The sequence below is a fragment of the Fukomys damarensis genome, unplaced genomic scaffold (assembly GCF_012274545.1).
Source record: "Fukomys damarensis isolate Sample0158 unplaced genomic scaffold, DMR_v1.0_HiC HiC_scaffold_28, whole genome shotgun sequence".
In the NCBI taxonomy this organism is placed as follows: Eukaryota; Metazoa; Chordata; class Mammalia; order Rodentia; family Bathyergidae; genus Fukomys; species Fukomys damarensis.
In genome coordinates this window covers 6,611,161-6,638,184 of record NW_022900940.1, presented here as the reverse complement: position 1 = coordinate 6,638,184, position 27,024 = coordinate 6,611,161, and the positions used below count along the sequence as shown (strand labels likewise).

The following is a 27,024-nucleotide window of genomic DNA, read 5'->3' as shown; positions in this document are numbered from 1 at the left end:
CTCCTGCTTGGGAAGTTTCTGCCATTACTTCTGTGATAGATTTTTTTTAATGTCATTTGCACTCTTCTTCTGTTTCTTCATTGACTCCAATCAGTCTTATGTTATTTTTCTTTGCATTGTCTGGCAGCTGATGGATTGATCTCTCGTGGTACCTTACTATTTTGAAGAAATTTTTCTTTTCCTGATCACTAATTGCAATACTGTCTTTAATATCTGAAATTCTGTCCTCACATTTTTCATTCTGCTGTGTAAACTTTCAGTGGAGTTTTTAATCTCCTGGAAATCTGTTTGCATGTGTGTTATGGATTCCATCATGTTCCTCAGCTCTTCTATTTTTTTATCTCTGTCTGCTCTAGATTTATTAATCATACCTTGCACTATAGGCACAGTCTGTATTGTTGTCTGAGAAATTATTTCATATTTTATTTTTTCCAGATCTTCTTTCATTGCCAATTCAGGGAGTCCAGGTGGTTTAGTATCAGATTGTTCTATCTTGTTGCTCTTTGGGGTTGCCTTAGGTGATCTGGGAGTGTGGTTTTGAGACTTGTTTATGTGTCTTCTCATTTCAGCAGATACAGCCTGCTGTACCTTTGTTGAGGCCACTTTTTGCTCACCTAGTGGTCTTCAATTCTCAGCAAGCCACATAATGGCCTTTTCTCTGCATCTCACCACTGCACCAGTTCCTGTGTTCAGAGTAGTGGCCTTCTGGATCCCTGTGCTGTCCTGTTGTCCGGGCAGGGTTCTGGCTGGGGCTTTTGCACACTTGGGATGATATCTAGGTGTGCCTCTGGCTAGGGCCTGCCCTTCTATGAAGCTGTTGCCTGGGAGGTCCTTTGTCTGGGGGCTGAGCACCCTAGTCACTGGTGTCTGGGCAGGCTTCTGGCTAGGTTCTGTGTGCAGTTACCAATGGTGTTTGGACAGGCCTCTAGCTGTTGCTTATGCACCTGTGCAGCTCTTTTCCTGGTGGGTCTTTGGCCGGGGCTGGGGCAGGGCCCTGGCTGGAAATGTCTGCAGCTGAGCCACTCTGATTGACACCTGCTTCTCACACTGCTTAAAATAGTTTTTCAAAGTTGGTGTTCTTTAAAAATTTGAATTATAGTAATGCTTACTGGTGAGTGAAGTTCAAAATCAGTTAACCTCTGAAATATTTAGGTATAATTTAAATTTACATTGCACTTCCTGTACTGTTCATTTAAGCTGGTTTTAAAATTTTCTTTGCTGAACTATATGGAAAACAGAGCCTGCTCGTTACATGGTTTGATTGTGTGGTTTTGAAAAACTATTGTTAGTGCCTGGTCCCTCCCACCTCCACCCTCCACCATCCATCCCCCGTACCAGGGATTGAATTTAGCACCTTGAACTTGCAAGGCAGCTGCAGTGCCACTGAGCTAAATCCCCAGCCCTATTAGTGCCTTTAAAAATAAATTTAAAGTCAGTTTTGATATACTTTTTCAGTGGCAATTTTCAGTTTACTTTCTATAGTTAAGAAGATAAAGGCAGATAATTGTATATATTTAAAACAGATTTGGACAGAACCTTTTGTTTGACCCTAATGGATCAAGTTCTGCTGCATATTAATATTGGAACATAGAAAAAGTAAAGAATATAGTATAGTGATTCCTCAGTTGTCAAACAGCTCCAAGCTCGAACTTTTCACTACTCTAAATCTGCTTGGTGTTCATAACTTTGCTTGATAATCAAACTGAAAATTCGACTTGAAAAAGCTGGGATGGGCCAAGAGTGACTCGTACATCAGCTTCACATGGACACACAGTGGTGACGCTTTGGCCTAAGCACTGCTCTTGCCCAGATGTCAAACAGTGCTTATGTCAGTACATTACATTCATCATTGTGCTTTTGTGTGTGTGTGTGCTTTTTTTTTTTTTTTTTTTTTAATATTGTAACCATGACACCAAAAAAAGTTAGTGATACCAGCAGGAAAGCTCAGAGGAAATCTCTGAGAACCACGATGGAGTTAGAGAAAGAAATCACTGAAAATTTTGTTAAAAATCCTAGAAAAATGAATTTATAACTGTAATTTTTGGGAGTCAGAACCAATTGTTTGGCTTTCCATTTCTTTTGGAAAAAATATGTTCAGTTCTCAAACCTTTTGGTGTGTGAACATGAATTTGAGACGAATTTTGAGTTGGATAACTGAGGTATCATTGTGTTTGGAGAACATGTTAGAATTCTTATGAAATTTAGAGTTTCTGTTATAAGACATTAATATTACAAAAGTAGCAAGTGATAGACATGTATTTCAAGAGACATGAATCAAATATGTTCTGTGGACTGTCTTATTTTAAGTTCATAAAGAGTTTATTGTATAATAATAAAAGGTAAGATTAAAAACTATGAGTATTTGTAAGGCACAAAGGTGAGTCCTTTAAGAAAGTACCTTAAGTTTCTATAACAGGCTAAATCCATCCTGTATGGTTTGGTGCTAGGAGCTTTTACTTTTTTTTTTTTATTTTTATTTTTTTGAGATATGGGCTACATAGTTCAGGCTGTCCTTGAATTCACTATGTAGCACAGGTCATCCTCGAACTAGGAGCGATCCTCCTGTCTCAGCCTCCCGAGTGCTGGGATAACAGGTATGCACCACCATGTGCAGCTTACATTTTTAAGTAGTTAAAAGGAACAAAATAAATACAATGTTTTCTGATAAATGAAAACTTATAAAGCTCATATTCTAAGGTCCGCAAATAAAGTTTCATTGGAATACAGTATGCTTATTCTCTTACCTCTTATCTGCAGGTACTCTTGTGATTTAATAGCAGAGATGAGTACATGCAGCAGAGGTTAAATGGCCTACAGAGCTGGAATATTTGCTTTCTAGCTTTTTATAGAATAAATTTACCAACAGCACCTCAGGCATGTATGAAGGATTGGAGGGAAGCTCTTGTGTGGTGAGCTGAGGTCTTTGCTTTTTATCCCCTAGAATGGCCAGTGTTGAAGAGGATCACTTCAGCGGTTTTCTTTGCTCTCTGCAGGATGAGAGTTCCCTGGCTAGTTGGTTCACATTAAAGCAGACCTCTCCAGCCTAGGAGAAGCACAGGGAGCTGAGTACTGGCCTTGAGAGGCAGTCATTGAGGAGGGCAGGATCTACCAGATAGGGAGGAATGAGGCCTGGATGAACTGGAGAGATATGTGGCCGCCAGTAGCTTACAGTGGCCTTGTGAATATGTAGTACTTCCAATTTGGGGGACTTTTTAAAAGAAGAGGAAGACATGATGCTCAATGTAAACATTTTTAAAAGTTTAAGCCATGAAGGTAAATATCCTGAGAGAGCCATAGCATGTCTGAGAGGACAGGTCGGCCTGGGTAGATCCCAGTTTCCAGTCTCTGCTGGAAAGCAAGGTAAGTTCCAATCCATTCTTCTCCCACCTTTGTGGATTTGCCAGTTTATAGCTCCAGTGAGGGCTGTACAGGAACCTGCTCCTTCCCTCTGGGCTTGAGCCTGAATTCTACCCTGTACAGGGCCTGAGATTCAGTCATGTGAAAGCTAGGAAGAAGTGTCCTGTGTCGGCTTGGGCAATAATGCCTGAATGCCTTAAAAAAAGCAGCCCCTGCCCTCTCTCTCTCCCCTGCTTTGTATCATTATTCTTGTCAGCCTGAGTTGATCAGGGTGGAGAACTTGAACCCCAGAATTCTAGTGCCTCCAGCCCCATACTGCACTCTCCCCCCATAGGGTACTTGTGAGGGAAGGGAAGGGAAGGGAGTTGACACGAACTAAGCAAACAGCACAGACCTAACAAATGCAGTAGGGGTAGTTACTGCTTAAAGAGTATGTAAGGTTTTGAAAAGAAGTGGAGGAAGGGTTTTCCTTGACAAATAAAGATGAACAAAACCAGGCAGCAAAACAAGAATTCCATGTCCAAACTAAGGCAGATCCTCTCATTTGTCTGGAGAACTGGAACTGGGGGAGGGGTGGAGATAAATGTGGGAGCTGTGCAGGAGCTTGCTAAAGAGATTGACCTTATTCCCAGAGGAGCCACCAGAGAGCCTGGTGTTGGGGCCTGTGGTAGGCTCAAGGAACCGAAGTTGGCTGGCGGTAATTCTTAGAAGCATCATCCGCAGGGGAAAGCGTAATGACACAGAGAGGAGAGGACTGTTATTCTTACATGGGCCCTAGGCCAAGTAACATGGCCTGGAACTGAGCTCTGTCTGCAGGGGCCTGCAGAAGGCAGGATAAGTGGGCAGCTGCTTCCCAGGCTGTGGGGAGAGAGCCATGGACATCCCAGGACCTTTGTCATCTGTGATCTGCCCTCCTATGCCTTGCTTACCTCCACATTGTCTTGTTTAGTTCCCAAAGCAGTTCTTAAGAATTTCCTTCTCACTTTACTCCTGTGGAAACAGATTAAGTCTCAAATAGCTAAGAAATGACACCAGGAACAAGCCAACTCTGGGCTGCACATTAGAGTGCAGCAGTTATCATTATTTTACTGTATGGAGAAACTGCACAAACTTATGGGTAGCTTTTAAATGACCCTTCCTTGGCCTTTTAGATTGGGGAGCAGAACCCAAGAGCTTACTTTTATAAGTCAGAATTTTTATACAGTCTTTTAATATAAATTAAACTTGCATGTAGAAAATGGTACTTAATCACTTTCACTAAATGACACTGACTACTCATTGACTAAAATGTGAAGAAGCATAACTCAGTCCTACTACTATGCGAATCACGTGGCGGTAAGTGGACATTGCTGTGATGTGAGGGTTTCATTGCTCTCTTTTTACCTTGACATTTTTCAGTATTCCATATCACCCAGAGACTCATAGGTGGCAGGGCTGGGTAGGTTTTTTCCTTTTAGGAACCCTTTAAAATCTTCCTTCTTTTTCCCATATGTAATTCCATTTCTTATTTCTGACTTCATGTACCGTTTTAATTATTTCAATTTGAAACCAAACTAATTCCAAAGAAATCAAGCATAATGATAAGTAATATCATTGGAAAATGAAGGATAACTGTCTTAATTAAGATAGGAAAATAATTTTCATTGGGCATTAAAGTATACACTTTTAGGGTAGAACCATTGAATTAAAATATTACAAAATCTTGAAGATTTGAGGCTTACAGATTTTTTTTTTTTTTTAAACCCAGGGTTAGAATGCAACTGTTTCCGAACTTTGTTACATGCATCTTCAACTTCTTAACCTACCTTTTTGTTCACTAGATACATGGGCAATTTTAGAAATTAGTCATGCTACTATTAGGTAATTTGATGACATTGAACCATATATTTTTAAACTGAAACAGCCACTACTTTCACAAGTGATTTGAAGAGAATGGAGTTAATGCCAAGGCTGTATTTCCAGACTAGCAGATTTTATAGAGATTTCTAGGGCAGACAAGTTAAATTATTTGTACTTTCAATGGTACGTGATGGAAGGAAGTTGGTCCAGTTACAGTCTTTTGCCAGGGAAGAGATACACTGAGAAAAGGAATAAATAAGTTATATGCTTGGCATTTGTCGTGATGCAAATTACCTTAATAAATCCACAGAGCACAAAAGTGTTTTAACTAGAATATGTTAATTTGACCATGTGCATTTAAAGTTAGGTACCGTGTATGCCAGACTGCAGATTAACAGCCAGCCCTTATTGAACAGGATCACAAAATTTGCTGGACATTGTTCTAGACCACGGAGAAAGATGTTAAGTCAAGTCCTTTCCCATCAAGAGTTCACCACACGAGGTGATAAATGCTGACACTGTATTTATTGCACAGTGCTAAGAATCAGACATACTTACTTTTAAATCCTGACTTGTTTCCTGTCTTTGATCTGGGCTGATTCCTTCATATCCTTGAGACTCAGATTCTTCATGTGTGAAACAAGAAACAAATACAAGGACTAATGATGAAATGAGTGTAAAGTTCCTGGTACAGAGCAGGTGGGTAGCTACTGACTGCTTTGGTGGAAAGGTGTTCTAGGTATTGGGAGGAGAGCCTAGACTAGCTTGGAAAAAGGACACTTGAACCTTGCTACCAAAATAGTGCTTGATTTGAAACGTGGATGGGAAATTAGGGTTTTTAGATTGAGGCTGTGCATTTCAGGAAAAAAAAAATGTCTGCTTCATGTTAATTTTGTTTGTGAATATAACGTGTGCAATTTTAATAACAAAATATTTTAATTGGCATAAGTTTGTAGATTTGTGCTTAAAAATAGTAACTCATTGTTTCAAGTGTTAATTACAGTGCAGAAATATAACAGCTTAAATGGCATCTGAACAATCTAAGGATAAAAAACTATACAAACGGAAGCTTCTTTTCTTTTTTCTTTGTGCTGGGAACTGAACCTGGGGCCTTGAACATGCTAGGAAAATGTTCTCCCACTGAGCTACACACCCTGGCTTCCCCAGATCAAGGTGGTTTTTTAATGCATCTATTTGTGTTAATTCATGGGGACTTAATTTTATTCCATGGCCTAGTAAGGTGTTAGTCAGCTTGGAATCACTGTGACCAAATGCCTGAGGAGATCAACTTAAAGGAGGGAAGGTTTGTTTTGGCTGTGGTTTCACAGGTTCCATTCCATGGTGACCTGACCCTAGTTGCTTTGTGATTTCTGGTGAAGCAGATGGCAGAAGAGCATGGTGGAGGAAAGCCGCTCTCCTTATGGCAGCCAGGAGGTAGGGAGGGGAAGAGCCAGAGAGGAAGGACATGGGACCCGATGTAGTCCCCGAGATCATACCCTCATGATTCATTCTCTTCAGTTAGCCCCGACTTCCTGTCTCCATCACCTCCTGTGATACCATCAAAGTGTGATTCCATCATGCATGACTACTTAGAGCTCCATAAACCAGCCACCTTTAGAAAGGTCTGCCTCTGGATACATGAGACTTTAGGGGACATTTCAGATAGAAACTGTAATATCGGGTCTGGTGTTAATTACTTCCACTTTGATTTTCTTAATTTTAATTAATTTGAGACAATTTTTCTGTCATCCCTTTTTATGGTCCGGTAACCTGTAAAATTAATGTTAAAATAATTCATAAGATATTCCTTTTGGTAATATGGTCTTGTTAAAATACCAGAAATCTAACCAGGTAGAGTATGTACTAAGTTATATATGTTAAAATTATAATAATGTTGGCTTTTATTTGAGGTGATTTTATAAATAAAGACTGAGCTGTGCTTTCCTTTAGGTGTTTAAAATAACCACCTCCTTTTCTTTACTTATTTTGGCTTCTTGGCTTGTATCATCAAAACTTTAAAAGGTATAACTAAATAGCTAGCCATCCAGCTGCCATGATGGTATCAGCAGTTAAAAAGAATTTAGCCCTTACTGTTTAGAGTAGCAACTTGCATTATTTTTCCTTTTGTTGGCTTTTAGACAGGAAAAAAAAAATCCACTTCCCTGATCATCTTCTAGCAATAGGAACCTTTTCTTCTTGGCTGCCTTCAACCTTGAGCTGGTTTGTCAGTGAGAGATTGTTGCCATACCTGGTGTGCTAATAGTAGGATTTCAGATAGCCCAAGGATTCTAATTTAGAACAGCTCAATCTTGTCTTTGTTTTAAGATATATTAACCTGAGTTGCCACATCTGTCAAGACAGGAAGCACTTTATTCTTAGCGTACCTTCTCTTTAAAGGAAAGCCAAAGGATGTGTTAAATCCTGTTTACTGCACACCTTCTTACTATTGTCACCCATAGTTTCTTTGTGTTGCCATTATGTTCCTCTGTGTTGTCATTAAACAATCATTTCCCTGAAGTAAAACATTCATGGCGCTTATCATTTATAATCCAGGACACTAGTGTTGAAGTCTTTTCTTGAATAAAGAGACATTGCTCTCAGAGTGTCTTGCATGAATACAGCTGGCTCAGGAAGCCAAGTTCATCTTAGAGAATACCTCACTGCACCTGACATCCTGCAGTGAGAATAGTTACTGTGATTACTGTGCTGGATGCTTTCTTTTTGTCTGCTTTGGACCAGGTAGTGAACTTCCTGAAAATGGTCACTTTCCTGTGTTGCCTTTGAGCAGAAATAATTGTTTTAGATTTAGGCTTTAGCAGTTTTTTATCCTCATCTGATGTGTGATGAGCCCACAACTGGAGGTAGGAACTTTTAAGTCCCTGTAGGCTTCTGGCCGCTTGGCCATGAGACTGGCTAGAAGGCCATTGTTCTCCTTTGTTGATAACTGCTAGATAAGGGGTTGAGAACCTGATAGAAAGAATAGTGTAAAAGGGACTTTAAAAAAAACCCCAAATAGCCCCATGCTTGTGAGTCCCTGGCTGTGATCCTGCAGCCATCCTTGGTGATAGAGGCAGAGCCAGGGAGATCAAGTGCGACTTTGAGTCACAGTACGTGGTGGAAGGAGAAAGGTGATTGTAATAAAGTTTTATTCTGGGGCTTGTACCCTGATTGTTGATTATCATATTTGTCATGTAGAATCCTATAAAAATAGTTTGAATAACACTTATATTTAAAACACAGCTTTTGAAGAGAGTGCATAACTTTCAAAACTGCCATGTATGTGATTTAAAAAAATTATCTGATCTAAATTATTGCCTCTCATTTAAAACAATAACAACAACAACAACAAGGAGAAAAGAAGGTATGCATGGTGGGATCCAGTAGGGTGCATCTCTAGTCACAGCTTCTTACCAGGCTAAGGCAGGAGGATCTCTTGAGCCCAGGGAATTTAAGGTCAATCCAGGTAAAATACTCCTCTCAGCAGAATGAAGCTGGGGAGGTGTTTAATGGTAGAGCGCCCCTAGGGTCAGTCCTCAGCACTGCAAAAAAAATAAGTCCATAAAAAATGAATTAAAATTTGTTAACATTAGTTTGTCAGTGTTTCAGGGGTTGGCTTTGTAGTCAGTTATGCTTAACTTTTTTCTAAACTATTAATGAGTGTTCCTTTTGGACCATTTGCAAATAGAGGAATGTACATGTAAGAGTAAACATCTGCACTGGCCGTGTGGTGCAGTGCTGGGCACACGACGGGCTCTCCTCGGTTGTTCAGTGAACATGGAAACAGTTAATACGGTTAATGTCATTTGGGCAAATGTATGTTTAGGAGTTTTTTCCATGTATTTTTTTCCTAATATAAACAACATAGGGGTCAACATGCAAATACTGTTATTTGTGCTCTTTAAATGTAAAGATACACTAAAAATTTGTTTTTTTTTTTATTTCATCATTTTCTTTTCACTACCATTTAAAAAAATTATTGTTCTTTTGTAGTTACTGGAAGATGTGAATTTGTCTAAGGCTCTTCGCACGAGGGCAACCTCACTTTAGAGATGTCTGCTAACAGGAGCATAGGTAGTGGCTGATAAAGACCTTCTAAGCATATGACCTGACTTCACACCCTTCTTCCTGAAACTGGAATAGGGCCTTTTCTCCCTGTGGTCCTTGCCTGAGTTGAGGCCTTCTCACTCAGTCCTGATTGCATCGCGCTTCCTCTTGTCACTCCTTGCAAACTCATCTGCTTATTCTCCCTGTTTCTGTACGTGGTGTTCCTCCAAGTCCTGCGCCTTCTGTTAACTTGCTCTGTCAGTAAGGTCTGGGGCCTTGGGAGGCAGTATTGTGGGGAGCAAATTGTTTTTCTGGTGAAGACCTACTACTGACTTTTAAAACTTTAAATTAGTAGATTATTGTAAAGCAAAATTAACTCATTCCCCCTGTACCTCCTTCCCTCCAAAAATAGGTGAAGAAAGCAAGAGAGAAATTAATTTGATTATGTTGGTTTGACCATTTCTCCTCTGTGTCAGTTGAAACCCTTTAACAATTCTTTGTTTCCTTTTTTGGGGGGAGAGTGGGGGGAGAAAACCTTGTAGCCTGTGGGTCTTGATCTAAGCATTTTAAGAGTGAACGAATGACAACAATCCCCAAGTGTTAAACTTTCACAACGTCTTTTATTCTGTAATCTCGTAAACCAAATCCTAATGACTTTTCCTTGGAAAGGCCCCTTCTCCACTGCTGCCTGAGCACCCATCCCCATTCATACTCCTATAAGCATCTCACACCTAGATTTTAAGAATCTTTTTCCTCATCTCTCGTGTTCCAGGCTCTCCCTTCTCACATTCATTTTGTGATGGTGCTTTCCCTGTGTCCCCTCCTTGTATGTGCCCACAGGCTCTCTATGGACTTGATTCCAGGCCTTTGTTCAGCTGGCTCTTTTTTTTTCCTCTCCACTTGACCCAGCTTGTTGTCAAGGTCTAGCTCAAGCCCTTTTCCTTTGTGGAAGCCCTAGGCTGACTCCCTCCATCCTCGGGGTCCTTTACCTGAGTCCACAATATTTAGATAATCTCCCCATTACGTCCCCTGCTCACTTGTGCTAACTTTATGTTCCTGGTGTGACCAGTCTACATCATAACATCTTTCATAATTCTCAAGCTAAGTAGGTAGCAAATCTTTCAAAATAGGTCATATCTTTTTAAAAATATTAACTGTGTGGCTTCCTTAGATGCAGATGGGAAGGATGCCAATAAAAACTCCACTGCTAGACTGGTTGTTTAAAAAAATAAATAATACTTAGGAGGCTTGAAACTACAAGATGCTAAGTTTATTTTGACATGTCCACAGGGCTGAGACTTATGAAAGTGGCCAGGTTAATCATGTCAGATGACTGGTGTGGATTTCTCCACCATGGGCCTATTTTTAACTACAAAGTAGGTAATGTTGCAGGCCGAATCTCATGAAAAGAGGAGGAAATATAATAAAAACTGATACATATGATAAAACTGAGTTAGTCACATGACTACATTATCCAAAGAACCAAGGGAGAGCTTAATTGTAAGAATTGTTAAAGGTGGGCTGGGGATTTAGCTCAGTGGTTCCACCACCTGCCTCGCAAGCACAAGGGCCTGAGTTCTATCCCTGGTACCAAAAACAAACAAACAAAAAACTTAGTGGCTGTAACTTAGAGATCTTAACATGTCATCATCTAGTTCCATGTTCTTTTATAATCTAAAGGTCAAGTGGGAAATGTTGGTGAGGACACACCTAGTATCTCTGCTAAATAAACCTATGGCATTTCATATTTCAGAACTGTGAGGATAAGAATGAAACTGTTAAGTGGAAAATGGTCTATTTTACAGATCGGAGGGAGTGATACTACTCTAGATTTTATCCTTTACTATATAGTTAGTTAATAAACTTCAGAGAATGGCCATGGAGTTTGAAACACCAGGTGAATTGTTGAGTCATGAAAAGTTCCTTTTGTAGACTGGTTGGATTAAAATTAAGTCCATTTAATAACCAGAAAGAAGTGAGCTGGATAATTTTTTTTTTAATCCCAGTGATTGTTTTTCCTTAGTAATGTCTCTTTTTTACCAGCTGAGCATCTGTCCTCATTTATACTCCCATTATCTCATGCCTAGGTTGAACAAGACCAATTACTTGATGGCTCTTTTTCAGGTATTTTTTTTGTCAGCTCAGTTCTGAAGCAGCACTATCTTATTTTACTTTTTAGTGGAATTTTCTTCAGTTTTAAGGTGAAAAAATTTGTTAGACTAGGTAATTCCTTGTTGAAAAGTGTTGCCATAAAAATAAAGACATTTGAAAATTAAAGTCTATTTTCCATGTTATTTTGAAAGCTTGAATTACAAAAATATTATCTACTTAAAATTTGATGTACTTAAGTATTCAATGGATTTAGAAAACTTCCTTTTGTTTAGTTGACTTAGTTATACTTCACATGATTTTTATGGTAGCCACAATTAATCAGCTGTAACAATAGATATTATTCATAGTCTTTAAGGAAAGAAGTAAGAAAGTTTGGGCATAATAGGACTGGTATGTTTTCATGTCCTAAAAGAATATTAAAAATATTCTTAAGGAATAATTAAGATCTGAGCTGTTTTATTTTTTTAATTTTTCATTTTAGTTTCTTCAGGCAGGGTCTCATGTAGTTCAGGCTGGTCTTAAATTCACTATGCTGGCCCTGAACTTTTAGCAACCCTCCTGCCTCAGCCTTGAGTGCTGGGGCTATAGGTACACCACACCTGGCAAGATCTGAACTACTTTAAATGTGTTATCTCTCTGAATTACTCAGTTAAAAAAATTACATGTCTTTTTCTTAAGGATGATTTGATGTTTTTAAATTTCCTTCAGGTAAAAGTGCAGTTTTGAAGTGTCTCCTGGATATCCACAAAATATTTCAGGAAAACGACCCTGCTTACATTTTGAATGACCTCTATATCTCAGACTACTGTGTGTGGATTCAGAAAACAAAGTAAGTTTATATCACTAAGGAATTTTTATGTTTACTTTTTTTTGGCGGGGGAGTACTGGGTGTCCAGCTTGGGACCTTGTGCTTGTGAGGCAGGTGGTGGCATCACTGAGCTAAATCCCCGGCCCTATGTTTACATTTTTGAAACACCACTTATACAAGAGTAATAAAATGAAGTAACCTGGGTAATAAGTTTTAATAAGAAAGAAACCCATTTAGCTACCAAACACTGTAGAAGTAACCAGACTAACATGGGAAGCTTGGTGGATTTGCTTTGAGAAGGAGGTACAGGTAATGAAAAGTTAATTTTATTAGAAGCAGTTAGTATGGGTATAGAGTGGGAAATAGTGTTCCAACAGAAAGTTTTATGTATCTCATTGCTGTATTTGTGCTGTCCAGTGTGAAGTCTTCAAGACCTGCATCAGTAGTCTAGCATTTATAGTGGATGTGAGTTTGTACCCTCATATCGATGAGTGTAAGCATCATTGGGTGCCATCCCAGTCCCCATGGGAGCTGTGCATTCATTGACTGGTCTTCTGGCATAGGGTGTCCATATTTCAAACTAGAGAAAATCCAACCCTCAGAGCCTAAGAGCAGACTCGTGAGCACATGTATTGTTCTATCTGAATATTCAGAATGGGCTCCAGCACTTGGCACGTCAGGTATTCAAAAAGCGTTTACATTAACTCAATCAAAAAAACATAGTAGGGGGCTGGGGATTTGGTTCATTGGTTCTGTTCCCTGCCTCGCGAGCACATGGGCCCGAGTTCGATTCCCCGGTACCCAGAAAAAGGAGACATAGTAGGTTAACTATGAAATTTTAAAATTTGGTGAATTTTTATTTAGTGAAGGAGCTCTGAAAATCTAATTCTTGTCAGCCGTGGCCAAGTTATCCATTTCAGAAGCAAGAAGTGTTAATTGAGGGCATAAAGAGAGCTTTTGATTGGAATGCTTCCTGGGTGCTGCAGAAAATGATAGCACAATATCAATCATGACTTAGAAGGAAAATGATCATGATATTTTTATTACTATGGTGATTGGTAAATGGATGCTTTAGTATGGCTTCTGCCATGGTTGTTTTGACTCAGCCATTATATAGAACTCATTTTTGATTTCTGCTCATGGGGGATTATATTATAGAGTAAAATATGAAAAAAAAACTTGAGGTTATTCGTGGTGTATGGGAAGTGCTTAGGGATTGCTCAAGATACCACCTAATAACATACAGCAGGTGGTGTCAGCATTTGTGCTGGAAATCTAGATTTGGCCAGATGGAAAATTAAATCTTTAACCCCCAAGGTCATAATGGCATGTCATCACTTCATTTGATCCTCCTGCTAATTGAACCTATCAAATACAGTACCCTGCTGCCGTTTCTTGTTACTTCCATTTTCATAATAAAATTAAACTGAAATAGTCTATCTGTGTAGCTTTTTTTTTTAAGGTAGGGATATTATAAGCATGTAATAAGTATTGAGGTTCGTAGCAGGATCCCTTCTCCATGAATGCTTATTTTTCTGTTTGTCACCTTCCTTATTAACAGAGAAGATCATATTTCATTAAAGTAAAAGGATATAGGTCCTTAAATTGATATGGGGATTATCAGACTTACTTTCTCTTAGAAATTTTGTTTTTCTCTTGATTTTAAGTTGTAGAACGTAAGCAAAATTCTTAGACTTCTTACTAGTTCTGATGGTAGTAATTTGTTTTTGAAAAGGAGTAATGTATGTATTGGAGAGTGAGGTAGGAGAGGACAATCACTAGGAATTCTTCAAACAGTTCTTTTGAAAGTTGATTCTTCAACTTTACCGATTTAAATATAACTTTTCTTTCTCTAAATGGACTGCAGTGTTTTTACTTTGTGTATTAAATATTTATTTTTCCCCTGTTGAAATAAGACATTTCTTTATGTAATTTTTATTGTAATTTTTTATTTCATCCTTAATTTTGTAAGTGCTACATGGTTGGGCTTTCTAGTATCATCTTGCTATGAACTTTCTCAGCCCTACATTAATGATACTGCAGAGAATATTCATCGTCTTCCCAACTTTTTCCTTACCTTTTGCTTTCTGGTTTATTTCTTCATATAATATGCCAGTGCAATGGAGACCTTATTCTTATGTTTCAAAACAGTTGTGTATTTGTTTTAGTTTGCTTTTAATGGTTTTGATTATAATAATGAAAACTGTAAAATTTTATTTGAAATACCAGACAAGAGCGTAATTCTAACAGAATTCCAGTGAGACATTTATTGGCACAAACTAGTTGGAATGTAGGTAGCAAAGTCATTCTTTCATGAAATTAAGGAAGGTAGAGTAACAGTTGCCCTAAGTTTGTATTTATCTTTTCTTAGGATATCTGTGTCTTATAGAAGATACTTGAAAATCTTAAAAATGAAAGCTCCTGGATTCTTATTCTGAGTTACAGATTTTGCAAATTAGTTTTCTGAAAAAGTACTCCTGCTGTCCTTTTCTGTAAGCCCTACTGGAAGATTAATGTAGTGCCCATAACAGCAAATACATCCTGGGTGGCACCACAAGGCTTATGAAAGTTAGGTCTTCCATAGTGTCATATCTTCTGGTTCCGGATATTTTTCCAGATATGTCACCTTTGTAACCAGTTGTCTTTTCCCATGGAATATGGAAGAAAAAAGACAAATGCCTCACTTCAGAGAACTTTCCCAGAGGGAAAGGAGTTGATGAGTCATTCATCTTCCTCATAGATGTTCTCACAGCACTTGGTTGAGCAATCGCTGGCCACATCTCATGCCTGTATCATGTAGTGATCTGGATGTCATCTCTTCCCCCTCCACTGTTGTAGGGAGCAGGCGAAGGAGTCCAGTCACAGTCCCTGTAGGCACAGTGAATTGTAGTTAAATTCAGTGGTACCTACTAGAGCCAATTCAAGGAGAATCATTCATTGTTTTAAAAAAAGGTAGCACTTTAAAAGATATGAATTAGCTTATTTTTATTGAATTGTTCAGCTACATTCAGGATCAGATTTCTTTGGATTTTATCCTAGTGAGCTGCCATTATTAGAAGCACTAGTAATTCTGCCCCTCAAAAATGTATACATCCTTTATATAAGCAGGATGGAAAAAAGTGAAATGTACCATGTTCCAGCTTTACTTCTCATTAGCCGTGTGACCTTAGAAAGTCATTTCATCTAATACAACCAGGATTTGTATATTTATTTTTTCATTGCTTTTAAGCATACTTTTGCACCTAACTAGGATTTTATGACCCTTTTGGGCACTAACTAAAGCAGAAACTTTGTAGAGGGAGGCAGTTTCTCACTAAATAGTTATGTCTCCTTTCATAAATTCTGAGCCTCAGTTTCCTCAGTTGTAAGTGAACCTAAGCTAGTTCAACACCAAAATCCTACAATTTCCAGTCATTTAAGGCTTTACGTTGCTTTATACTGCTCTGGTTATGTGCTTTGGTAGGGGATGGGATTACGCTTCTCAGAACCACCTGGATACACACATGCATGTCTTTGCTTTGCTGTGTCTTATGCTCGGCTACCTTCCCGACAGAGAGGGGAGAGAAGCACAGCGTCAGCACTAAGTATACCCATGGAATCATGTACTTTTTTCAGCATTATCGAGCCTCTTCCCTATGTGCCAGGTGCCAACGTTGGTCTTAGGGACACGCTCATGAGTAGCAGAGACATGTCATTGTTTGTTTTCTTGCTTTTGTTTTTGAGTGTGGTTCTCAACTATGTCATCCAGGCCGGCCTTGAATTTATGGTGATCCCTCTGCCTCAGCTTTCTGAGTGCTGAAGTTCCAGGCACGTGTCCCCACATTTGGCTGAGAAATGTCATCTTAAAGCTGAGAAGCCTAGTGGAGAACACAGACTTAAGCAGAATGTTGTGCTGTGCCTGGTAGGGGCTACAGTAGGAATGTCCGGGTACTGTGGAAGCACCACGACAAGCTTTGGGGTATAAGAGAATGCTTCTCCCTGTGGTATGGAAATGGTTTGTCCCTGCCAAAGCTCTCGTTGAAGCTTGGGCCCAGTGTAACAGTGTCGGGAGGTGGTGGGGCCGATAGGGCAAAAAAAAACTCAACTAGTGAGGTTTGCACAGAGCTGCAGCCACTTAGAGACACTGAGGCCGTGTCCTGGGAGCGCAGAGCAGCTGAGGAGCTTTGAGCTGTGGCATGTTTGGGTGACGGCAAAGGAATTGCTCCTGGGAAGAGCTCAGAGCTCCAGAGGGAAAGGCTGGGTAGGAGGGTGGTAATCCAGTTTAAGGATCGTCCGTACGTGTCTGAGCTGGGCTAGTGGGAGAGAAGGGAGACTCGGGAGAGGTAGATGAGACAGACACGTGGGTCACTGCTTTGCAGTGGAAGTGAAAGGTGAGATCCAGGGTGTGACTTGGCTAGCTCACTGGGCCATTTCCTGATCTGACCTGATACTGCACAGAGAGAAGATGAGTTTAGTCTTGGAAATGTTGATTTGAGGCCTCTAAGAAACATGCAGAGGAGGTGGCCAGGAACATTTGAGTCACAGCTGAGGAAGATGTATGGAGAAGGATTTGGATGAAGAAGGGATGTAAATTAAATAGCAAAATGTAAAAATGCTCTCTTGTTGCATAGGACTGTGTTACCCATATGAATATAATAATAATCAGGAGTGGCTGAATTCCAGGCTGGGAAAATAACTGCAGAGAAAAGACAAGGAAAACATGGATGCAATGTGGTAAACAGATTGCCTGGTTGCTGTGCTGTGCTGAAAGGGAAAGAATGGATGTGAGGCTGTTTGTATTTGGGTCATAGTTTATTCTCAATGTTTTCCTTTATTGTTGAATAGGAAAGTTTCCTGTTAGCCTGTAGCCATGAGGTTTTAGTATCAGAGCCAGATAAGAAATCCTTATGTCTGTAATCTGTGTGCTAGAAACTGTCAGTGTTTTTGACTTAGAATCAATTGGTTACATAAGAGAAACTCAGTCTTTGACAGTAAACAGAAGGCTTCATTAGGAGACCACGGGATATCTTCTAGAATCCGGGAGTCAGGTACAGAGGGGCCTTAGGAGCTTAAGCCGTGTGCCCTCTACCTGTAGTCTCCTTGTGCTTGCGAGGCAGGCGGCAGAACCACTGAGCTAAATCCCCGGCCCCATTGGAGCCTCTGGTTTGTAATTCCAGAGCAGGAAGACTGTTGGCCAGTTTGTGTCTCTGTCTGGTTGCCTGTGTCATGGTGGGGCAGAGGTTCTCTCTGTTGTAGGGCACATTTAACCCCAGGGCCTACTTAGGCAGTAGTGAGCGATAAGAAGAGTATGTGGGGACCTGTAACCACCTCATGAAGACATTGTTGTAATTCCACAACACTATCTTGAGCCAAAACTGTGATACTTACTGTCACCCATATTACTGATATTCATTGTCTCCAGCAGTGAAGACAATTTTAGGAATCTGTTAAATTCAGGCCTACAAAGCGGTAATCAGGTCCTCTGGGTGATTTCGCTTTTGTACAGAAAGTTACTTCTCTGACAAATGGAAAATGTTACATTGCTGCTAATGAGTTACATGTAGAAATTTCAAGAAACAGTTGTGCATAATTTCAAGCAAGTTAAACCTTCCCTGAATTGAAATCATTCTTGGTAAGGCACTTATTCTGGCACGTCAAGTTGCTCTTTAGTTTTACTGTTTATTTTTAATTAAATCCACAATTCAACCTGGATGGAAGTGGGTTTTATCTCCATAAGAAAAGATTAGTACAGCCCACATGTACTCACTTGCATCCATCCAGTGTGGCTTCACATGCAAAGGGTTTACTTAACGGCTCTTCACCTTGTCACCGGGAGTTCAGCAGTGCCCACCGGGGACTGTGGTTCTTCATTAGACTTCTCTTACAGGAAGTGTGCCAGTAAATCATAGGATTACAAATGTTCCTCCAGGTTTCAGACTAAAATACCCCTTTATAAGATAAGAATGCTCCTTGTAACCTAGCAGTGTAGATCTGAAAGTTAATGCTTTATGGGGATTTTTTTTTGTTCTTGCTTTCCCCTTGTTTTGATTTTTTAAAATTTGTAACTTTATCTTACTTTTTTTTCCAGATAAACTTGTTATTTATTTTAGAATAGTTTTAGGTTTACAGAAAACTTGGAGAGATACTTCAGACAATTCCCAAATACCCCACACTCAGTTCCCCTGGTACTGACTTTCTACCTACATAGAAGTGGTGTAATTGTCATGTTGGTATATTATTATTAACTGAAGCTAATTTAGATTTTTTTTTTTTTTTGGTACTGGGGATTGAACTCAGGTCCTTGTGCTTGCAAGGCAGGCCACCAAACCACTGAGCTAAATCCCCGGCCCTTAGATTTTCTTAGTTTTTAACTTAATGTCCTTTTTCTCTCCTGGGAGACCACATTGTTTTGTTTTGTTTTTTAAGTGAAACTCAAATCAGTAATACTCCGTTTCTCAGACATTTTGATTATCCAAGAGCTTAAATGCTGTTGAAGGTAATTAAATATTATCAAACTATCCAGATACTTGAGGACCTTACTACATATAGCCATTCTAATCATGCATCCCAGCTTGGGGGGCGGTTGTACATTTGAGTTTTTAGAAACTGCAAAACATAATTCATTTGTCATTCTTACACAGGTACTGCATAAATCATGCTTTTGATATGTTGATAAAATAGAGCAGATTCATAAAAATAAGTTGGTTAAGCCTTTAAATTTTTGTATTACTTTTTTTTTTTTTTTTTTAAGGAGAGACAGTTTAAAGAAGAAAGTGTGATTGGTAGTTCTTGTGCAAAAGGTCACTATTTCCAGAGACAAATCAGCACAGAGATGTCAGGCCTGTTTCTGAGGAATGACCTGTGTATCCGGTCCCTCCGTGGCTGGGTGGCTGTATTAGATTGGTTTCTTTTCTTTCTCGTTTTAGTCCCTGGTAAGTGGCTTTGGACTTCTCAGGCTCTGGGTTTTGGCTTGCTGGAGCTGTGGTTTACAGAGTGAACAAATGTTTTCCTTCACCTCCTTGTTCGTGTGTGTGTGTGTGTGTGTGTGTGTGTGTGTGTGTGTGTGTGTGTTGTTTACCTCAAAGCTCTCGAGAGGAGACCCACAGGATCAAGGCAGTGTGGGTGGTGATTGATTTGTCCAGGTTTCTGTAGCTCATGCGGGATTTCCCCTGCTTAGATGTCTTCCACATCCCATTCAGAGGAGAGGCTTGCGTTGATTAATGTGGCATATGTGTGGTTATCGCACTTAGATAGTACGCTGTTAACGAGAGCTTTGTCAAGAGTGTCCTTTGAATGGAGTCCCAAGCAAGCTCTTTTAAAAAACTGACAACTTCAAGTACAATTTCCTTTTTCTTCTGCCTGTTATGATTGAAACCCAACTCTTGTTATAACATAATTATCTCAGCTGAGGCCAGTAGGGAGTTGCTGCCTTAATGTAAGGGGTGTGAAGTCCCCTAAATAAATAGAGGATTAATTACATTCGCAGCATGTTGTGAAGGTGATGAGATTGATTGTGAACATTTGACTCGTCCCATTTCCTGCTCTGACCACTCTCTTGAATAAACAGAAGCTGGGAAAATAACAGCTAGAGCTCTGAAGTGTGTTGTGGGCTATGGGGTGTTTGGAGAGGGACCTCCATAACGCACATTTTCAGATTTTAAGTGAGTTATTGATAGTTATTGTAGATAATTTATCATTGATTATTCTTTTAATGTTCTCAATTTTAAACACCTTTGCAGGAAATCATTTTTATTTCAGAAATACAGATAATAGCAGAATACTGAAAGAATTTGACAAATTGAATTTTAGTGCATGGTTACCAGCAAATTTCTGATCCCATGTTTAGATGTTTTCATTGAGTGTAACCTTTCAAACAGTTTATACTAAAGAAAATGTTAACTATTATATATTTTCATTGTCTTTTTCGCCCAGGAGATTCATGTTATTGTGAAAGTGATAAATTAGTACTTTCACAAAGCAAGTCGTTTTCTATTCTTTACTTGTCTTACCTCCTTTTTCTGGAGAATTTTATAATATTCTAAGCTGTGGTTTTGATTTACATATTTATTCTCCTGTTGTGACTTTTAAAAGATATGCTTACCATGGGGAACCCATAAAACAATTGTTTTAGGGTACAGGAAGACTATAATACTCTGTATCTTTAGTTTTACTTTAAGAAAGAATTTAACCTTCATTAACATTTTATAGATGGCAAAAGTATTCTGTGGCTATGTGCCATACATTTTTTAGCAATGGGATGCTTGATCAAAAGCTTAAAAAGGGGCCGGGGATTTAACTCACTGGCACCTCGCCTGCCTCGCAAGCTCAAGGCCCTGAGTTCGATCCCCGGTACCAAAAATAAAAAGCTTAAAAGGCTGCTGCTTCAAAGAACGACCATCCTTATCCTTTTCCAAGAAGTGGTGTTCATTATTCTCAAGGCCTGAAGGAAAGCTCCTTATCCTAGGACATCAGGGCTGGTGTTTGGGGATTCTCTGCCATTCATGCCACTGGCTTAGTCTAAATTGAACACAGTAAAACTCCAGCTGGAGCTTCAGACTTTGCCACATGTCACTCCTTGCTTTTGCTGATGTGTTCTCTACCTAAGGGAGAGAAAGAAGTTTGACTACTGAGTGCAGAGCCTTTGTCAGGAAGGCAGTACTTGTTTCCTGGGGACACAGCTTAGCTTTATCTAATTTTTATGTTGGTGGTTCTCATGTGGTATTCCTGTATATTAATTGAAGGCATAAAGAACAAAAGCCAACTCTCATCTTGAGAAGACTTTGAAAGACAATCATGTTATTCTAATGTGTTAATTAAAAATATTAAAGAACAAAAGCCAACTATCGTCCTGAGGAAAAAAAAAAGAATGCAATTGGAAATGGACAATACAGGTTTAATCTCAAGATGCATGAATTCATGAGGCATAATTTCATGATTTCATTGTTAATCACCGATTCAAGGAAAGTGGTACCAAAGAAATCTGGCCTGTGAGTGACAAGGGTCTTATCAGCTTGGCACCCCAGCACTTAGCCAAATGATACTTACTGATGACACTCAGAAAATGCTTATTGCATTGAATGTTTTCTAATTCGGGAAAGTGTTTCAAGGAACAGAAGCAGTTTAACCTTCTCTTTACACAGTGCAAACTTATCTCTTGTAGGACTCTTTAATGAATGTTCGTATCCTGGTCACAGCACATACGCTTTCACACACAAAGATGTTATGTATTCAGTCAGCGATGAAGGAAGCATGTAACTTTCTGGGGATGTTTACTTACCTAGGAGTGAGAAAGTTAAACTGGGTAGGAGTTCTGTCATGTGAAAGCAAAGCGTGTGGGTGTTCGGAGGGTTGGATGTATTCCGTCACTTGACTATGCTCTACTCCTTGAGCAGTATCATCCCAGAGCGTGATTTTGGGGCTGCCAAGCAGGATCCCTGAGAAGTCAGACTAAAGGATCGACCATGTCAAAGCCTATACCCGTGTGTCACTATATCTGGGGACAGAAAGTGGGAGCCAGTTGCAAAGTTAGAAGATGTTCCATCCCTCAATTCCAGGATGTATCCCACACTGTTTTCTTCTCCAGATTATGCATCCAGGCAGGGAACAATCGAGTGATCTGTGATACAACTGAGGATATGACCTGTGGCCATTGATTTAGTCATGTTTCCCATGAACAGAAGTCCACATGACAGAGTTTCCTACATCAGACCCTGTATATCTGAAATATTTAAGTTGTAAATAGTTCTGTTCTTTGTGCTTTGTTTATTTAAATCAGTTGAGTATAGAGTTGAATCCCAGCTGTATTGAGCACCTGCTGTGGCAGGCATGGTCCTCACAGCTGGATGTATTGTCACTGTCCCCATCAAGAAGTCAGCCATCAAGGGCAGTGAATTGAAAGTTGTTTCGGAGGCAGTGATACTGGATGGCCATGGAAAAGTCACCCAGCATGCCAAATGCAAAGGGCAGCATCTAGGGAGCGTATGTGCCAAACGGCTCAGTCACACAAGAGAAATACATTCACAGAACATCTCCTAGCAGAGCACATGAATGTTAAAAAAACATGTCTAGTTTGTGGACTCATGGGCAACTTTCATAGTTTGTACTTACTTTTTGGTTTGTTGTAGAGCAAACACATGCCCCCCCCATGTGTTTTCTTATAGATGCATTTTAAGAACTTTTAATAAATGCTTGGTATAATTCTTTTTCCTCTAACATTGCAGAATATTACAGAAATGAGCAAAGTAAAAAAAGTGTGAAGGCTTTTACTTAAGGCCTAACTGAACAAATAAATGAGAAAAAGAAAGTTCTTAAGCCCTGAGTGAAATGAAATAAACATTACAATTAGATAATTCATCAGTGCTTGTTTGACTTTTCCGAAATACAGACTTAACATTTAAGTAAGTAGTAGTAATCTGATATTACAAAGTTTTTCTCACTGCTTTGGGATACCATTTCATTATTTATATAAAATTGCAAGCCAGGCCACACTTGTGATCCCAGCACTCAGGAGGCTAAGGCAGAAGGATCTTGGGTTTGAGGCCACCTGAACTACAGAGTGAGACCCTGTCTTATCCCACACCAGAGAGAATGAACGTATCGTTAGAAGTCTAATGTACATGGTTATGAGGTTTATACCAACATAACAAGCAGTAGAATGCACTTGTAGTGTTATGACAGGCTTTCCCTTTATGTGGCCTGCACTTGGTTTTGTGCTGGATGTGATACCACTTTACATCATAGATTTATAATTCTGTGGTGTGCTCTGCATGACAGAGTGACATGTGATGAGCTATGGCCTTATTTGCTCCCAACTCTTCCTTACAGTATAAAGCCAGGGCACATATACATGCGGAGTTGTTCTTTGGGGATATTATTTTTATTTCTTACTAAAACCCAGAATACTTTTCTTGAGCAAAGAATAAAGCACCTTCTCACATGCAGCATTAAGTAACACGGGCCATTCCGAGTAAGCTTGTCAGCCAATTTAGATTTTATTTCCATCCTTAGCACATCTTAATGCTTAAGGAAAATAAGCATTTACTTCTTACCTGAAGAAACTGACTTCACTTTCTACTGGATGCTTAAAAATTACAGTTGTCAGCATGTGTCCTATCTACTTGTTTTAATGGACACAGCAGTTAAAAGGACTCATTTATGCTGTATAAGCCAGAGTGATCTGAATAAGACTGTTGGCAAAAAAATCTCCACTTTGTTAGATACTGGATTAATCATGAAAATGGGGCTTTCAAAACTCCATTTGTGAAGTTTGTGTGCTGAGGGCCACAGCACCACACGTCCTTATGTGTCAAATGTGTTTCTGTGATCCGTGATTTCACATGGAAGTTTCAAACCTCAGGTCTTCAGTTGGTAAGTCCTAGGCTTATCTTACATTTTATCATAAAGATCCGGTCTTCTTCCAGGTTTATATGACAGTAGTTTTGCTCTAGTACACAGATCTTCGCCTCATCTTTACAGGTCAATATAACATGCTTCCATTAGTGATTTCGTTTCAGACATAACCTGCCAGCATAAGAAGGGCTGTGCTGTTAAGGTGTGGTGGTGAGTTCTGCCTGGTGGTACCTCTGTTTTGTATCATTTGGGATCTTGTTATCCTAAGTGGTAGAAATGCTGGTTTTAAAATTTATAAATGCTTTCAACTTGAATATCTACGTATCAGTCCATTTATTCAGCAGGATTAAGCTCCTTATTGTATGTGAGGTTCCATGTTAAAGTTCTGGGCCTGCGATTGTAAGCAAAACTAGACATGGTCCCTGCCCTCATGAAACTTAGTCTCAGTGGGAGAAAGGTGTTAATCATATTATCACACAAAAAATAAGAGATGAAGTGCTGCAAAAGAAAAGATTCACACTGCCTGGCAAACACGTTATAGACAACCTGGTCTGATGGGGAGGATTCTCTGGGTGCATGAGTGTTTTGAGTACCAGTGTATACACAGGAGTTTACTTGAGACGGCTTCAGAAAGATGTCATAGATCACTGTGTGCAAAGGAATGGCAGGAGAGAGTTCTACATGTGTTCCAGAAATTGAAAGCTGGCCAGGGTGACTGAAACGCAGAGAAAGGGTAATGTGTGAGGAGGGATCATGATTGGCATGGTGATGATGATGAGCTGGTGATGCGTACTGTACAATACCTTCTAAGCAGGAATGGTAGGAATTTTTATCCTTACTCCAAGAGCAGTGGAAAGACAGCGAAGGATTTTAAGTTTGTGGTGGAAGATCACTGCGGTTGTGGTAAGGAAGTGTTTTTAAGCCAGTTTGAAGGCTACCAACAGTACCTTTGTAAAAGGTGAATGTAACCTGTATGATAAAGGGGGATTTAGGAACAAAAATGGTTTAGGGGAATAGGGAGAGACAGTGTAGAAGATGATTTCTGGATTTTTTGCTTGCTCGGCTGAATGAAAGATGAAACCTCATTTTGAAAAAATAAATCTCAGGGTTTCCTGTTTTTCAAGAAATTCTTTCTAGTCTTTTTTTTTTTTTTTTTTTTTTTTTTTTTTATTACTGGGCCCAGTTACCTATTTAGAGTTTGCCTTTTGCGTGGTTTTTTGGTATGAAGTGCAGTGATAAGTGTGACAGTCTGAAACATACACGCAGATTAAACATGCATGTACCTGCCACTAATCGTGGGATAGCACAGTTTCCCAGAGGCTCCCCATGAGACCATCCTCCTCATACCCTCTTCTTTCCACCTCTGGTAACCGCAACCTGAATTTTGTGTTAATCATTACTTTACTTGTGGTTTTATCATTCATGCACATATTCCAGGTTTACTTTTTAGTTTTACCTGCCCTCGAACTTTGTGTAAGTTGAATCAGATTTTATATGGTCTCCTGCTAACTTGCTTTGTTTCAGATTTATTTCTGATGATGAATAGGTTGTGGTTTGTCCTTTTGTTTTCCTGCTGTATACTACACCACTGTCTACACTACGATGTATCTGTTGTTCTATAAACTGCACTGTTGATGGTTTCCAGGTGGAGTTGCTGGGAATGCTGCTCTGAGCATCGCTGCATGTGTTTATGGTGTGCTTGTGCAGCTGTTGGGTAAGCCCCGTACCTAGCGATGGAAGGGGGGCATCCCAGGGCAGACTTCCTGGAGAGTATGAAACCATTTTCCAAAAAGATTGTACCAACTTGTTTCAGCTTACATTCTCACCAACAATGTAAGAGAATATCCCTGGATCCACTCTTTTGCCAGCACAATACTTATATTGTTCATAGTTTAAGATTTGACAATGTCGAGAGGAAGAAAATAGTCTCTTTTATATTAATTTGCATTTTCTGATTGTTAATGAAGCTGAACTTTTTTTCATATATTTGTGAGCCAGTGGTGTTTCCTCTTTTATGAAATGTTTGTTTTACTCCCCATTTGTACTAGGGCTGTCTTTCTTTTTGATTGAGGTATCATTACCGTATTCTGGATACTAGTTCTTTATTGGTTAAATGTGTTGCACACATTTTTCTCCCAGTTATAGTTTATCTTTCAGACTCATTGTAGTGTCTTTATAAACAGAAGTTTTTAATTTTAATGTTGTAGAATTTATCAATATATTCCTTTATGGCTGTGCTTTTTGTTTCTTAAGAAAGTCTTTATGATCTTGATGTCATAAAATATTCTGTAATATCCTAAAATTTTTAGTTTTTGTGTGTGGTTAGCATTAATCTCATAGTCCACCTGGAATTAATTTTTTATATGTTTTGGATGGGAGATCAGTTTCATTTTTTCCCATGTGGATAACCTTATCCCGGCGTCATTTATTAAATAGTCTAGCCTTGCCTCGTGCACTGTCGTAAATCAAGTTTACATGTAGCTTGGGTCTGTGTCCGGGTTGTCCATTCATTTCCACTGATTTACTTGCTTGTCAAGTGCCAATACCATACTCTCTTAATTATTATAGCTTTATATCTTAGAATCAACTTGTCAAGTTCCATGAAAAACATTTTGATTGGAATTGCTTTGAATGTATTAATCGGTTTAGGGAAACTGAAGCATTTAGTCCCTTTTCCAGCGACATGGTATGGCTCTGTATTAAAAGTTTTCTTTAATGTCTTTCAGTAAAATTTTTTCCATAAAAAGTTTACACATATTTTGTTAGGTTTATTGTTTTACATTTTGGTTGTGATTGTATATGGGATCTTTTTTAAAAAAATAGTTACTTTCAAACTGCTTTTTAAAAGTATATAGAAATGCGGCTCACTTTTTTATATTGAATTTTTGTATCCAGCTGACTTAAGTCTACTTGAACTTATAAATAGTTTCTCTTTCGTTTTTTTATATGCAGTATAGCAGTGCAAATACAGTAATGACAGTTTGGGTTTGTTTTTTCCTTTTCCAAACTACATATCATTTATTTCCATTTCTTTTCTTTTCTGTTCTTCACCTTACTGCTAGGGTCTAGGATCTCTCGTATAGTACTGAGTAGCTATAGTGGCACAGTATTTTTCTATCTTATTTATTTATCTTTAAGAAAATGCCTTCAGAGCTTCATCATTCAATACAGTGTTGACTGCAAGGTTTTGTAGATAGTCTTTATTGAGGTAAGCTCTTATTTTTTTAGTTTGTAGAGATTTTGATTCCAAATGGTTACTGGATTTGGGTGCATGTTTTCCTTATCTTTTGAGATGATATCAATGTTTCCTCCTTTGATCTGTTAATTCATTGAATTGTATTTATGAAATTTCCAACAAATTAGTCCTTGCATTCCTGGGATAAGCCCACTTTGGTTACTTGTAGTATTGAATTCGATGCTGTGTATGTAGGCAATGCACTCAAGGGAGAGTGAGAAGGAGGGAAGACTGATTATACTTTTCTTTTCTTATACCATCTTTTTCTGAGTTTGATATCAAAGTTATAATAGCCTGATAA

General features: G+C 39.0%; 1 protein-coding gene across 8 annotated transcripts in view; it reads left to right on the top strand.

The window, feature by feature from the left end:
* The window catches only part of Shq1 (SHQ1, H/ACA ribonucleoprotein assembly factor), a 242,902-nt gene that overhangs the window by 43,802 nt on the left and 172,076 nt on the right, over nt 1-27,024 (top strand). For all 8 annotated transcript variants that reach the window (XR_781350.2, XM_010629972.2, XM_033756886.1 and 5 more), the window contains exon 10: nt 12,061-12,181. Coding sequence is in view for 7 of the 8 variants with exons in the window: in XM_010629972.2 (XP_010628274.1) it covers nt 12,061-12,181 (121 nt within the window). In the remaining variant the exon portion in view is untranslated. The remainder of the gene's footprint in view (nt 1-12,060; nt 12,182-27,024) is intronic.